Below are 15,323 nucleotides of genomic sequence, written 5' to 3' on the forward strand. Positions count from 1 at the left end.
TTTTGGGGGCCGCGCGCCAAGGTCCCGCTGATCCATCAATGAAAGTTGGGAGGTATGCATAAACCATTGCTGCAATATTCCACTGAATCTGTTCTAATCACTAAACCTGCATTGCGAGGACTCTCATCCCACTTCGTGGGAATTACCTCCGGATTACTTAGTAATAAGGCTAAATGCTTAGAATGTGTATTGACTAATGAGCTTTGTTTTATTGATGTGTTTCATTAATATTACTTTTCATTTTTGTTTATTTTACAAATTATCCTGATTTCATATTAAAGTTAATAGCGCTGTGTTTGTTGTCCATGATATGTTTATCCTCTGTGTGGCTTAAGTCCCCACATCCCACTGCAGCCTGAATAGAAAAATTGGTACTTATGTAATATCTGGGCTCCCATTTTTCTTATGGGACTGCGTCCCCTCGCGGGGCTCGCTGCGCTCACCACGCTTCGGGCACGGTGGCTCGCTGCGCTCGCCACACTATATAAAATCAACTCCATGCGTAGTTGGATAGTAGGGGTATGAAAAAATGGGGTGCATTAAACATAGAAACATAGAATTTGACGGCAGATAAGAACCACTTGGCCCATCTAGTCTGCCCCTTTTTTAAACATGTTACCTCAAACCATATTTAAACCTTATTTTTTTTGGAAGGATATCAATATGCCTATCCCAAGCATGTTTAAATTGTACTACTGTATTTGCCTCTACCACCTCTGATGGGAGGCTATTCCACTTATCTACTACTCTTTCTGTGAAGTAATTCTTCCTCAAATTTCCTCTGAATCTTCCTCCCTCTAGTTTCAGTGCATGTCCTCGTGTTCTGCTGCTCCTCTTCCTGTGAAGAATGTCTCCCACCTGTACCTCCCTCCCTCTAGTGTCAGTGCATGTCCTCGTGTTCTGCTGCTCCTCTTCCTGTGAAGAATGTCTCCCACCTGTACCTTCCTCCCCCCTAGTGTCAGTGCATGTCCTCGTGTTCTGTTGCTCCTCTTCCTGTGAAGAATGTCTCCCACCTGTACCTTCCTCCCCCCTAGTGTCAGTGCATGTCCTCGTGTTCTGCTGCTCCTCTTCCTGTGAAGAATGTCTCCCACCTGTACCTTGTTAAAACCCTTGATATATTTGAAAGTTTCTATCATGTCCCCCCTTTCTCTTCTCTGCTCTAAAGTATACATATTAAGATCTTTTAGTCTTTCCTGGTACGTTTTGTGATGTAGGCCATGCACCATTTTAGTTGCTCTTCTTTGTACAGTCTCTAATGTATTTATATCCTTCTGGAGATATGGCCTCCAGAACTGAACACAATACTCTAGGTGAGGTCGTACCAATGACCTATACAGTGGCATTATTACTTCTTTCTTTCTACTGCTGATACCTCTCCCTATGCAACCAAGCATCTGACTTGCCTTCTTCATTGCTTTGTTACACTGCCTACCTGCCTTTAAGTCCCCTGAAATAATGACACCTAGATCCCTCTCTCCCTCAGTAGTTTCCATTATAGTGCCATTTATACTATATTTAGTCTTTGGATTTTTGCAACCCAAGTGCATGATTTAGCATTTTTTGGCATTAAACTGTAGTTGCCATGCTCTTTATCATTCCTCTAATCTACCTAGATCATCAATCATTTGTTTTACCCCTCCTGGTGTGTCTACCCTGTTGCATACCTTTGTGTCATCTGCAAAAAGGCACATTTTACCCTCAATTCCATTTGCAATATCACCAATAAAGATATTAAAAAGCACCGGTCCATGTACAGATCCCTGGGGTACTCCACTTGTAACCTTTCCCTCCTTTGACTGTACTCCGTTTACTACAACTCTCTGTTTTCTGTCCTGCAACCATGCTCTTATCCATTCAACTATCTTAGAATCCAATCCCAAGCTTTCAAGTTTATTTAACAGTCTGCGATGTGGGACAGTGTCAAAAGCCTTACTAAAGTCTAGATAAGCTACATCTACAGCCCCACCTTGATCTATTACTTTAGTCACCCAGTCAAAAAAGTCAATAAGATTTGTTTGACATGATCTTCCCCCAGTAAACCCATGCTGTTTTGGATCCTGTAAATTGCTGGTTTTGAGATATTCTACAACTCTTTCTTTTAAGAGTGTTTCCATCAATTTCCCTACTACTGATGTAAGGCTCACTGGTCGATAGTTGCTTACCTCTTCTTTGCTTTCACTTTTGTGCAGTGGGACTACATTCGCTGTTTTCCAGTCCTCTGGGATTACTCCAGTAGCTAGTGACTGGTTGAATAATTCTGTTATTGGTTTTACCAGCTCCCCTTTGAGCTCTTTTAGTATCCTTGGATGTATCCCATCCGGCCCCATTGATTTATTCACTTTCAGTTTTGAGAGTTCTGTGAGGACTTTCTCCTCTGTAAATGTACTTGTTTCTCCCTCAGTTTTCTGACTATACTTGCAACTTAATTGTGGCCCCTTCCCCTCTCTTTCAGCAGTGAATACTGAGCAGAAACAATTATTAATATATATTATATTACATTGTCCCCCTCAAGAAAACTTCCACTCTCTGTCTTTAGTCTTATTATTCCACTTTTTGTTTTTCTCCTTTCACTTATATACCTAAAAAAAGTTTTCCCCCCTTTACCCACTGATTGGGCCATTTTCTCTTCAGCCTGTGCTTTTGCACATCTGATTACCTTCTTAGCCTCCTTCTGTCTAACAAGATACACCTCTTTGTCCTCATTCTTCTGCGTCTTCTTAAATTTCTTAAAGGCCAACTTTATTGCTTTTAACATGGGAGCCCAGATAATACATAAGTACCGAAAAATTATACTGGGTGTTATGCGCCGGGGTTCTTTGAGCGCATGGCCATCACCTATTTTTTACTGCCTGGGAGTATTACCTCCCATCTTGGGCCGGGTGCATTCCTTTGCCGAATGGAACAGCCGTGTTCTTGCAATGCACCACATTCCCATTGGGAAATAGTGGAGAACCAAAGCTACCACTGGTGGAGTGGGACCGACGGCGCCGACGCCCAGAGTGACGTTGATGCTGCCGGGACCTAGGGCCCTCCCCCTCCGTCGAGGTATCCATACTGGTACCTGAGGAGGCAGCCGCGCATCATTTGCGCTTCCGAACCTGAGAAAAGGACCCACCTGAAGTGCCTCCAACTTCGTACATCGTACACCGCACCAGTCGACGTGGCAGCATCTTCAGACATGACAACCAGAACAGGCTCTGGGGGAAAAGTTACAATTGGAGCGGACGGCACAACAACCGAAGGAACCTCAGGGACAACAGACAGACACTCCGCCTGGGGAGCAGCCATAAGGCTCTGGAGGCCCAAGGCCGCAAGGAGTTGTGCCGTAACTGCACCTAATGGTGCCTGCACATTAGTTAGCTGTGGAGCTGACGCGGCTGCCGGCGTACTGGAACTCTGAAGGTGCAGGGCAAGGCGGCCAGAATACCCACCAATTGTTGTAACACCTGCAGTGTCACCGCGGGTAACTCTCGGGCCGCTCCCACGGCAGCCGCACTGCGCTGAGTTATTAAATGCGAGTTCTGGAGCCAGTGTCTCCTAGCCCTACACAAGGGAGACATAGTCTGAGAATCTGGCGCAGCAGGGGGGTGTCAACCGCCACCAGGCCCGGGACTGTAACGTGGGTTGAAGGGGATGAACCAGGGCCATGAACAATAACGCTAACTGGTGACATCCTACGCTGCAGGCGCGGTATGCCAGACCGGCATGGGCCCCAGTCACAGTCCTAGGCTGTGAGTCCCCGTGCCTGTGCACACCCCTGGTAACAACTTCGCTATAAAGGAGTGGGGGCTAGGGCTCAGGCCAGGAGGGCCATTCCCCCCTTACAGAATTCATATTCCCCGCTGTCTGACCGGCACTCACAGACAAAATGGAAGCTGGCCTAGCGCAGAAGCAGCAGCTGGGGTGGAATCACACTGCCCCGGACTCACCACAGCACCTCTACTGCACCTCAGCAGGTGCCTACTGCACCTCAGCAAGTGCACCCACGGCCTCAGTCACAGAGCAGTCCGGAGCAGGACCTGCGTGAGACCCCTGAGCCACGGTGGGAGAACGGACGCCCTCGACGTGCTCAGCAGGGTAGGGTGGAATGTCCACAGCCCCAACAGGGTCACTAAACCGGGCGGGGGGAGGGCAATGGCATGACTAGGCCGAGCTGCAGTAGGGTTGAAGTGGAAGGAACAGCCTTCATCAGAGAAAGAGGGAGAGATAGATTAAAAGGAAACGAGAAAGAATAAAGCAATGAATACAGAACATAAGAATAAGGAATACAATACATCAATACAATAAAGAGATCCCAATACAGCAGTTTGCCTGTCCTTGGTAAAAACACACAAAGAGGGCTGTTACATCACTTCCTTTCACTTTCTAACTGCTCACTCCTCCCCTCTTGCACCCCATTGGCCAATGCTCCATCATCAGATCTCCAGAAACGTTGGTAGAACCGGTGGTTCATGTAACCTCTGTGCTGAGTTTTCTCTCCTGCATAAAGTTTTTACCAAGCACACACTGATAATAGCAAAGTACCAAATAAGACAGGGCTGGGCAACACCGGCCCTCCAGATGTTAATGAACTACACATCCCAGGATGCTTTGCATTAGTTTTGCTATGTGGCCATGCTGAACATCTCAAGTATTAGATCGACAATGGGAAGGTCAACAGTGAAAAGGTCGATTGTATTCGCAGCAGAGCACAGGGGCCGGTTTTGGCTCTGGCAGGTCAGCGACTACCTGATCAGCGGAGTCTGAATATTCGCAGCACAACGATAAAGTCTGAATTAGGCCCAAAGTGCAATGAATATAATACTTCATACATAACCGGTAGGAGACAGAACTAGCATCTAGCAAGAAGAGACAGGTGTCTTACCATGAGGTGGGGGGGCTCATGGTAACACCTGTCTCTTCTTGCTGGTAGCTGCTCTCTGGGTTACTGGGTAGCTGCAATTACAACACTCCCAGTGTGACTGAGACTTGCAGTGCAGAAATGCTCTGCCTGGATTGGTGGGTTCGTACTGCTGGTGCTAGTGATGTCTCAGTTATTCAAATGACTGCATTCTCAGCTTTTTGACTATGGGCCTGATTCAGCCAAACATTGCAGCAGCTATGCATTCCTTAGCGATGCTCGTTTGTGATCGCAGCTTTACTCAGACTGCTTGTCACAGGGCAGTTTGTGAGACCAAGGAAACTGCGCCATACGGCACATTCCTTGGCCTGGCTACTACCGGAAAACAGGGGCGACGTACTCCGTTTCCAGAGACGCCGTCCGCGCACCCTCCCTGGGAACGCCTCTGCCTGTCAATAAAGCAGAGGCAATGCCAGGACCCATCCTGCTTCTGCGATCCTTAGTGAATAAGGCTCTATTTCGTAGATCTCCTGTGCAGCGTAGACCGAGGTCACACGGATATTTCTTCCCATGGAAATAGCTGGCAATCTGGCAGCCTATGTCGCTTATCAGGGCAGATTAGGGAAAACACAGGCACATGCTATTTTAATATGGCTGAAACCATAAAACAGGATTAGCCTCAATAACGTTTTCTGCAGCATCATTGTTTGGTTAATGCTATATTACCGGTTCTGAGTCGCGCGTGTGTCCGTGTGCAGCCGCAGGTGGCGAATGTTAGCAAACTGCAGGGTCAATATTAGGACTGCTGGCATCCTAAATGCTGCAACGCAATGCGACAATCGCTTGGTCTGTTTTCTTAAATTAGCGATCCATGCTGAATTAGTCCCAGTGCTAATATTCTGATTGAGTCAGACGGCTGCGCGTGCGGACGGACGGCCAATGTTTTCCATTTGCTCGGCGTCTTACCGTATTTGTATGGTGCGAGCGATCCGTACGGTAGGCGGGGCTAAGAACACTCGGTGCCCGTCCGAAAATACACATCCGTCCGAGTCAACTAGAATAAGGGCTATTAGAACACATGTAGCGAGCACACACAGCAGACATGTAGTGAGTACACACAGCAGACATGTAGTGAGTACACACAGCAGACATGTAGCAAGCACACACAGCACACATGTAGCGAGCACACACAGCACACAAGTAGCGAGCATACGCAGTACACATGTAGTGAGCACACACAGCAGACATGTAGCGAGCACACACATCACACATGTAGCGAGCACACACATCACACATGTAGCGAGCACACACATCACACATGTAGCGAGTACACACAGCACACATGTAGAGAGCACACACAGCACACATGTAGCGAGCAAACACAGCACACATGTAGCGAGCACACACAGCAGACATGTAGCGAGCACACACAGCACACATGTAGAGAGCACACACAGCACACATGTAGAGAGCACACACAGCACACATGTAGCGAGCACACGCAGCACACATGTAGCGAGCCCACACAGCACACATGTAGCGAGCACACACAGCACACATGTAGAGAGCACACGCAGCACACATGTAGCGAGCATACACAGCACACATGTAGCGAGCACACACAGCACACATGTAGCGAGCACACACAGTACACATGTAGCGAGCACACACAGCACACATGTAGAGAGCACACACAGCAGACATGTAGCGAGCACACACATCACACATGTAGCGAGCACACACAGTACGCATGTAGAGAGCACACACAGCACACATGTAGCGAGCACACACAGCCCACATGTAGCGAGCACACACATCACACATGTAGCGAGCACACACAGCACACATGTAGCGAGCACACACAGCAGACATGTAGCGAGCACACACAGTACACATGTAGCGAGCGCACACACAGCAGACATGTAGCGAGCACACACAGCACACATGTAGATAGCACACACAGCACACATGTAGCGAGCACACACAGCACACATGTAGCGAGCACACACAGCACACATGTAGCGAGCACACACAGCACACATGTAGCGAGCCCACACAGCACACATGTAGCGAGCACACACAGCACACATGTAGAGAGCACACACAGCACACATGTAGCGAGCACACACAGCACACATGTAGCGAGCACACACAGCACACATGTAGCGAGCACACACAGTACACATGTAGCGAGCACACACAGCACACATGTAGAGAGCACACACAGCAGACATGTAGCAAGCACACACATCACACATGTAGCGAGCACACACAGTACACATGTAGAGAGCACACACAGCACACATGTAGCGAGCACACACAGCACACATGTAGCGAGCACACACATCACACATGTAGCGAGCACACACATCAGACATGTAGCGAGCACACACAGCAGACATGTAGCGAGCACACACAGTACACATGTAGCGAGCGCACACACAGCACACATGTAGCGAGCACACACAGCACACATGTAGCGAGCACACACAGCACACATGTAGCGAGCACACACAGCACACATGTAGCGAGCACACACATCACACATGTAGCGAGCACACACAGCACACATGTAGTGAGCACACACAGCACACATGTAGCGAGCACACATGTAGCGAGCACACACAGCAGACAGGGTTTCTATGCTCCCTGGAGAAAAAGAAGGGTCAGTTCTCTGCGCAAAGACACAACAACTAATACAACCAAATGGGACAGGTCCTTCCCTGCCTGTGTTATGTCACCGGTGTACAGGACATGGGGGCTCTTTTTTTTACCAGGTTAAAAAGAATTCTGTAAAACATATACTATAACAGTTTTCAAAACTAGAACAGTTTGGGAGCTGATTATACCAGGGTAGTAATTGGTTTTTAATTGTATGCAAATGAAGCCTCTCCTGGTGCGTGTATGTGTGCATGTGAGCCTGTGTGTGTGCATGTAAGCGTGTGTGTGTGCGTCTCATGCTAGTGGCCGGTTCCTGCCCCATCCTGACATACAGAATATCATCTTTCAGGAATGCCAGGAATTCCTTTATTCCGACCTTTTATGGGAAGACAAGACACATGGCTCTATATGGCGGCATGCAGTATAGCAAACAAACAAGAGACAAGTGTACGGGGATCACTGTAATGTGGGGGACACACCGGAACTAATTGGTCTCAATTGACCCGATTTGGTGGTCGTTTCATTTGGTCGTTTTTCAGCTCCTACCTGCTGCAGTCAGGATTTGTAAAAGATCCATTCAACTGGATACAGATCGGGATCAGATCGTAAACAGATCGTATGCAGATCGTATGCTTCAATAGATCGTGAGACGATCGCACAATTGTCTTACGATCTGCTCACGATCTGCATCCTTCTGGTGTGTACCTAGATTTAGGCACAGGAAGTGTATGAAAGGGGGCAGTAGGTCAGTGCGGGGGGCGAGGCTTAATATAGGAGGGTGTTCGGGGGTATGGCGCTTCACGCGATGTCAACCAAATGCAGTGCAAGAAGGGGGCTGTAGGCAAGTATTAAAACATCCAAATGTAAAGAGAATATTAGGTACTTGTTTCCTAGCACGGCCACACCGATTTACATCGGGGTGGTCGTGACGGAAAAATCGCGTCGATCGCACCGCATGCGATTTGGTCGCATGCGATGCGATCGACGCGACCGACCCGATTTTTTGATTGAATCAAATGTGAATAGGGTCCCTGGGACCCGATTTTACATTGGATTCAATGTAAAATATTCCCTAGACCCCCAAATTTTTCAACGTAAACCCCACATTATATATGGCCCTGTCGTCACCCCACGATAGACGCCAACCCGAAGCGTGGCGAGCGCAGCGAGCCCGCGTAGGGCGGCGGTGCGCGTCCTCCGACCTTTTCATTCCCCTACTATCCACGTCGGCGTGGAGTTGAGAATATAAAGTGTGGCGAGCGCAGCGAGTCACCGAGCCCGAAGCGTGGCGAGCGCAGCGCGCCCCGCGAGGGGACGCGTATAACTTCACAGGTATACGGGTCCGCTCGCCACGCTTCGGGCTCGGTGGCTCGCTGCGCTCGCCACACTTTATATTCTCAACTCCACGCCGACGTGGATAGTAGGGGAATGAAAAGGTCGGAGGACGCGCACCGACGCCCTTCGCGGGCTCGCTGCGCTCGCCACGCTTCGGGTTGGCGTCTATCGTGGGGTGACGACGGGGCCATATATAATGTGAAATGGGTCATATTGTCCCATTTCATATTTTTTTCAATGTGAGATGGACTTAATCAAGTCCATCTCATCTTGTGCCATTATAATGGCACAAGACCGACGCGATGCTCACGATTTCAATGTTAAAAAATATTTTAACATTGAAGCCTATGGGAAAATCGGGGGCATCGCGTCGGTCGCGTCGAGACCAATGTTAATGGTCCCGACCGACGCGATGCCCCCGATTTTTTACCTTTGCCGGCAAAATGGACCTGATTTCAAAGGAAATCAGGTCCATCGTTGGGATCGTGTACCTTAACTTAAAGGTACACGATCCCAACGATTGTGGCCGTTCTAGGAAACAAGTACCAAATATTATTACCAGTTATTTATATAGCGCATATATATTCCGCAGCGCTGTACAGAGAATATAACCACCAGTTATTATATAGTGCACACATATTCCGCAGCGATGTACATAGAATATTATTACCAGTAATTTATATAGCACACACATATTCCGCAGCGATGTACAGAGAATATTACCACCAGTTATTTATATAGTGCACACATATTCCGCAGCGATGTACATAGAATATTATTACCAGTAATTTATATAGCGCACACATATTCTGCAGCGCTGTACAGAGAATATTTGAACATTCACATTAGTCCCTGGCCCAGTGAGCTTACACTCTATATTCCCTACCACATGTACACGCATACATAGACATTCTAGGGTTAATTTGTTGGGAGCCAATTAGCCTACCAGTATGTGTTTGGAATTGTGGGAGAAAACCTGAGTACCCAGAGGAAACCCAAGCAAGTACGGGGAGAATATACAAACTCCACACAGTTAGGGCCATGGTGGGAATCAAACCCATGACCTCAGTACTGTGAGGCAGTAGTGTCTGTATATACACTGCTGAGAGGCATATACAGATCCTGCATATACACTGCTGCGAGGCATATACAGATGCTGCATATACACTGCTGAGAGGCATATACAGATGCTGCACATACACTGATGCGAGGCATATACAGATCCTGCATATACACTGCTGCAAGGCATATACAGATGCTGCATATACACTGCTGCGAGGCATATACAGATGCTGCACATACACTGCTGCGAGGCATATACAGAGGCTGCACATACACTGCTGCGAGGCATATACAGATGCTTCATATTCACTGATGTGAGGCATATACAGATGCTGCACATACACTGCTGCGGGGCATATACAGATGCTGCACATACACTGCTGCAAGGCATATACAGATGCTGCACCTAAACTGCTGCGAGGCATATACAGATGCTGCACCTAAACTGCTGCGAGGCATATGCAGATGCTGCACATACACTGCTGCGAGGCATATACAGAGGCTGCACATACACTGCTGAGAGGCATATACAGATGCTGCACCTAAACTGATGCAAGGCATATACAGATGCTGCACATACACTGCTGCGATGCATATACAGATGCTGCTCATACACTGCTGCAAGGCATATACAGATGATGCACATACACTGCTGCGAGACATATACAAATGCTGCACATACACTGCTGCGAGGCATATACAGAGGCTGCACATACACTGCTGCGAGGCATATACAGATGCTGCACATACACTGCTGCGAGGCATATACAGTGGCTGCACATACACTGCTGCGAGGCATATACAGATGATGCACATACACTGCTGCGAGACATATACAAATGCTGCACATACACTGCTGCGAGGCATATACAGAGGCTGCACATACACTGCTGCGAGGCATATACAGAGGCTGCACATACACTGCTGCGAGGCATATACAGAGGCTGCACATACATTGCTGTGAGGCATATACAGAGGCTGCACATACACTGCTGCGAGACATATACAGAGGCTGCACATACACTGCTGCGAGGCATATATAGAGGCTGCACATACACTGCTGTGAGGCATATATAGAGGCTGCACATACACTGCTGCGAGGCATATACAGCGGCTGCACATACACTGTTACGAGGCATATATAGAGGCTGCACATACACTGCTGTGAGGCATATACAGAGGCTGCACATACACTGCTGCGAGGCATATATAGAGGCTGCACATACACTGCTGCGAGGCATATACAGAGGCTGCACATACACTGCTGCGAGGCCCATACAGATGCTGCACATACACTGCTGCGAGGCATATACAGATGCTGCACCTAAACTGCTGCGAGATATATACAGATGCTGCACCTAAACTGCTGCAAGGCATATACAGATGCTGCACCTAAACTGATGCAAGGCATATACAGAGGTTGCACATACACTGCTGCGAGACATATACAAATGCTGCACATACACTGCTGCGAGGCATATACAGAGGCTGCACATACACTGCTGCGAGGCATATACAGATGCTGCACATACACTGCTGCGAGGCATATACAGTGGCTGCACATACACTGCTGCAAGGCATATACAGATGATGCACATACAATGCTGCGAGACATATACAAATGCTGCACATACACTGCTGCGAGGCATATACAGAGGCTGCACATACACTGCTGCGAGGCATATACAGAGGCTGCACATACATTGCTGTGAGGCATATACAGAGGCTGCACATACACTGCTGAGAGACATATACAGAGGCTGCACATACACTGCTGCGAGGCATATATAGAGGCTGCACATACACTGCTGTGAGGCATATATAGAGGCTGCACATACACTGCTGCGAGGCATATACAGCGGCTGCACATACACTGTTACGAGGCATATATAGAGGCTGCACATACACTGCTGCGAGGCATATACAGAGGCTGCACATACACTGCTGCGAGGCCCATACAGATGCTGCACATACACTGCTGCAAGGCATATACAGATGCTGCACCTAAACTGCTGCGAGATATATACAGATGCTGCACCTAAACTGCTGCAAGGCATATACAGATGCTGCACCTAAACTGATGCAAGGCATATACAGATGCTGCACATACACTGCTGCAAGGCATATACAGATGCTGCACATACACTGCTGCGAGGCATATACAGATGCTGCACATACACTGCTGCGAGGCATATACAGATGATGCACATACACTGCTGCGAGACATATACAAATGCTGCACATACACTGCTGCGAGGCATATACAGAGGCTGCACATACACTGCTGCGAGGCATATACAGAGGCTGCACATACACTGCTGCGAGGCATATACAGAGGCTGCACATACACTGCTGCGAGGCCCATACAGATGCTGCACATACACTGCTGCAAGGCATATACAGATGCTGCACCTAAACTGCTGCGAGATATATACAGATGCTGCACCTAAACTGCTGCAAGGCATATACAGATGCTGCACCTAAACTGATGCAAGGCATATACAGATGCTGCACATACACTGCTGCAAGGCATATACAGATGCTGCACATACACTGCTGCGAGGCATATACAGATGCTGCACATACACTGCTGCGAGGCATATACAGATGATGCACATACACTGCTGCGAGACATATACAAATGCTGCACATACACTGCTGCGAGGCATATACAGAGGCTGCACATACACTGCTGCGAGGCATATACAGAGGCTGCACATACACTGCTGCGAGGCATATACAGAGGCTCCACATACACTGCTGCAAGGCATATACAGAGGCTGCACATACACTGCTGCGAGGCATATGCAGAGGCTGCACATACACTGCTGCGAGGCATATATAGAGGCTGCACATACACTGCTGCGAGGCATATACAGAGGCTGCACATACACTGCTGCGAGGCATATACAGATGCTGCACATACACTGCTGCGAGGCATATACAGAGGCTGCACATACACTGCTGCGAGGCATATACAGAGGCTCCACATACACTGCTGCGAGGCATATACAGAGGCTGCACATACACTGCTGCGAGGCATATACAGAGGCTGCACATACACTGCTGCGAGGCATATACAGAGGCTGCACATACATTGCTGCGAGGCATATACAGAGGCTGCACATACACTGCTGCGAGGCATATACAGAGGCTGCACATACACTGCTGCGAGGCATATACAGAGGCTGCACATACACTGCTGCGAGGCATATACAGAGGCTCCACATACACTGCTGCAAGGCGTATAGAGATGATTGCTGCGAGGCATATACAGAGGTTGCACATACACTGCTGCGAGGCGTATAGAGATGCTGCATATACATTGCTGCGAGGCATATACAGATGCTGCACATACACTGCTGCGAGGCGTATAGAGATGCTGCATATACATTGCTGCGAGGCATATACAGAGGCTGCACATACACTGCTGGGAGGCATATACAGATGCTGTACATACACTGCTGTGAGGCGTATAGAGATGCTGCATATACATTGCTGGGAGGCATATACAGAGGCTGCACATACACTGCTGCGAGGCGTATAGAGATGCTGCATATACATTGCTGCGAGGCATATACAGAGGCTGCACATACACTGCTGGGAGGCAGAACAGATGCTGCATATACACTGCTGCGAGGCGTATACAGATGCTGCATATACACTGCTGCAAGGCATATACAGAGGCTGCACATACACTGCTGTGAGGCGTATAGAGATGCTGCATATACATTGCTGGGAGGCATATACAGATGCTGTACATACACTGCTGTGAGGCATATACAGATGCTGCTCATACACTGCTGCGAGGCATATACAGAGGCTGCACATACACTGCTGCGAGGCAGAACAGATGCTGCACATACACTGCAGCGAGGCATATACAGAGGCTGCACATACACTGCTGCGAGGCATATACAGAGGTTGCACATACACTGCTGCGAGGCATATACAGAGGCTGCACATACACTGCTGCGAGGCATATACAGAGGCTGCACATACACTGCTGCGAGGCATATACAGAGGCTGCACATACACTGCAGCGAGGCATATACAGAGGCTGCACATACACTGCTGCGAGGCATATACAGAGGTTGCACATACACTGCTGCGAGGCATATACAGATGCTGCACATACACTGCTGCGAGGCATATACAGAGGCTGCACATACACTGCTGGGAGGCATATACAGAGGCTGCACATACACTGCTGGGAGGCATATACAGATGCTGTACATACACTGCTGTGAGGCGTATACAGATGCTGCATATACATTGCTGGGAGGCATATACAGAGGTTGCACATACACTGCTGCGAGGCGTATACAGAGGCTGCACATACACTGCTGAGAGGCATATACAGAGGCTGCACATACACTGCTGCGAGGCGTATAGAGATGCTGCACATACACTGCTGCGAGGTGTATAGAGATGCTGCATATACATTGCTGCGAGGCATATACAGAGGCTGCACATACACTGCTGCGAGGCGTATAGAGAGGCTGCACATACATTGCTGTGAGGCAGATACAGAGGTTGCACATACACTGCTGCGAGGCGTATAGAGATGCTGCATATACACTGCTGTGAGGCATATACAGAGGTTGCACATACACTGCTGCGAGGCATATACAGAGGCTGCACATACACTGCTGCGAGGCGTATAGAGATGCTGCATATACACTGCTGTGAGGCATATACAGAGGCTGCACATACACTGCTGTGAGGCATATACAGAGGTTGCACATACATTGCTGCGAGATGATGGCAGAGACTGTTGCGCTTTACAATAGGAGACAATTATACAACAAACTTGGTATTTATAAACAGTGAAAGGTATGAGGGCCCTGCTCCCAAGCTATTATCTTCTCTAGAAGGTGCTAAATAAATAAGAAATTGAATCTGATTGGTTGCTATGGGCAACATCCCATCTTCAACAGAAATCCCAATTTAGTAAATGTACCCCCAAAGTCTATAGCAAGAAGTAGCCAACAGCGCCACCTGCAGCCCGTGCTCAGGAACTGCGCACCACTCGATTTCAGCAACAAGGATTCACATTTACTGTTTGAATCATTTCTCTCTGCTATTTGTACTGTAACTACTCTTTAAAATGATTTAATGCGAAGCAAGTACGTTACATCTCTATTGATATATTACAGGATTTCCAGCAGCTCTCAGGCAAAATATCTTATAACAATGAGTTTGTTTTCTTGCTAGAATAATCTATCCACTTTATTGATGAAGATTCCCAATTTCTCCTTCCTCTAGGTCCTGTCCAACATCGCCATCTACCTGTGCACGATTGCCGTCGGCATCATGTCCTACTACATGGCGGACCGCAAGCACCGGAAAGCCTTTCTCGAAGCACGTCAGTCGCTGGAGGTCAAACTCAACCTCGAGGAGCAAAGCCAGCAGCAGGTAATAA

The 15,323-nt window shown here is 48.3% G+C and overlaps 1 protein-coding gene across 2 annotated transcripts in view; it reads left to right on the top strand.

Annotated features, from left to right (window-relative positions):
* The window catches only part of ADCY3 (adenylate cyclase 3), a 137,115-nt gene that overhangs the window by 43,958 nt on the left and 77,834 nt on the right, over positions 1–15,323 (top strand). For both annotated transcript variants that reach the window (XM_083178817.1, XM_083178816.1), the window contains exon 2: positions 15,167–15,316. In XM_083178817.1, coding sequence (XP_083034943.1) covers positions 15,167–15,316 — 150 coding nt within the window. The remainder of the gene's footprint in view (positions 1–15,166; positions 15,317–15,323) is intronic.

The sequence above is a fragment of the Crinia signifera genome, chromosome 3 (genome assembly GCF_055691185.1).
Source record: "Crinia signifera chromosome 3, ASM5569118v1, whole genome shotgun sequence".
In the NCBI taxonomy this organism is placed as follows: Eukaryota; Metazoa; Chordata; class Amphibia; order Anura; family Myobatrachidae; genus Crinia; species Crinia signifera.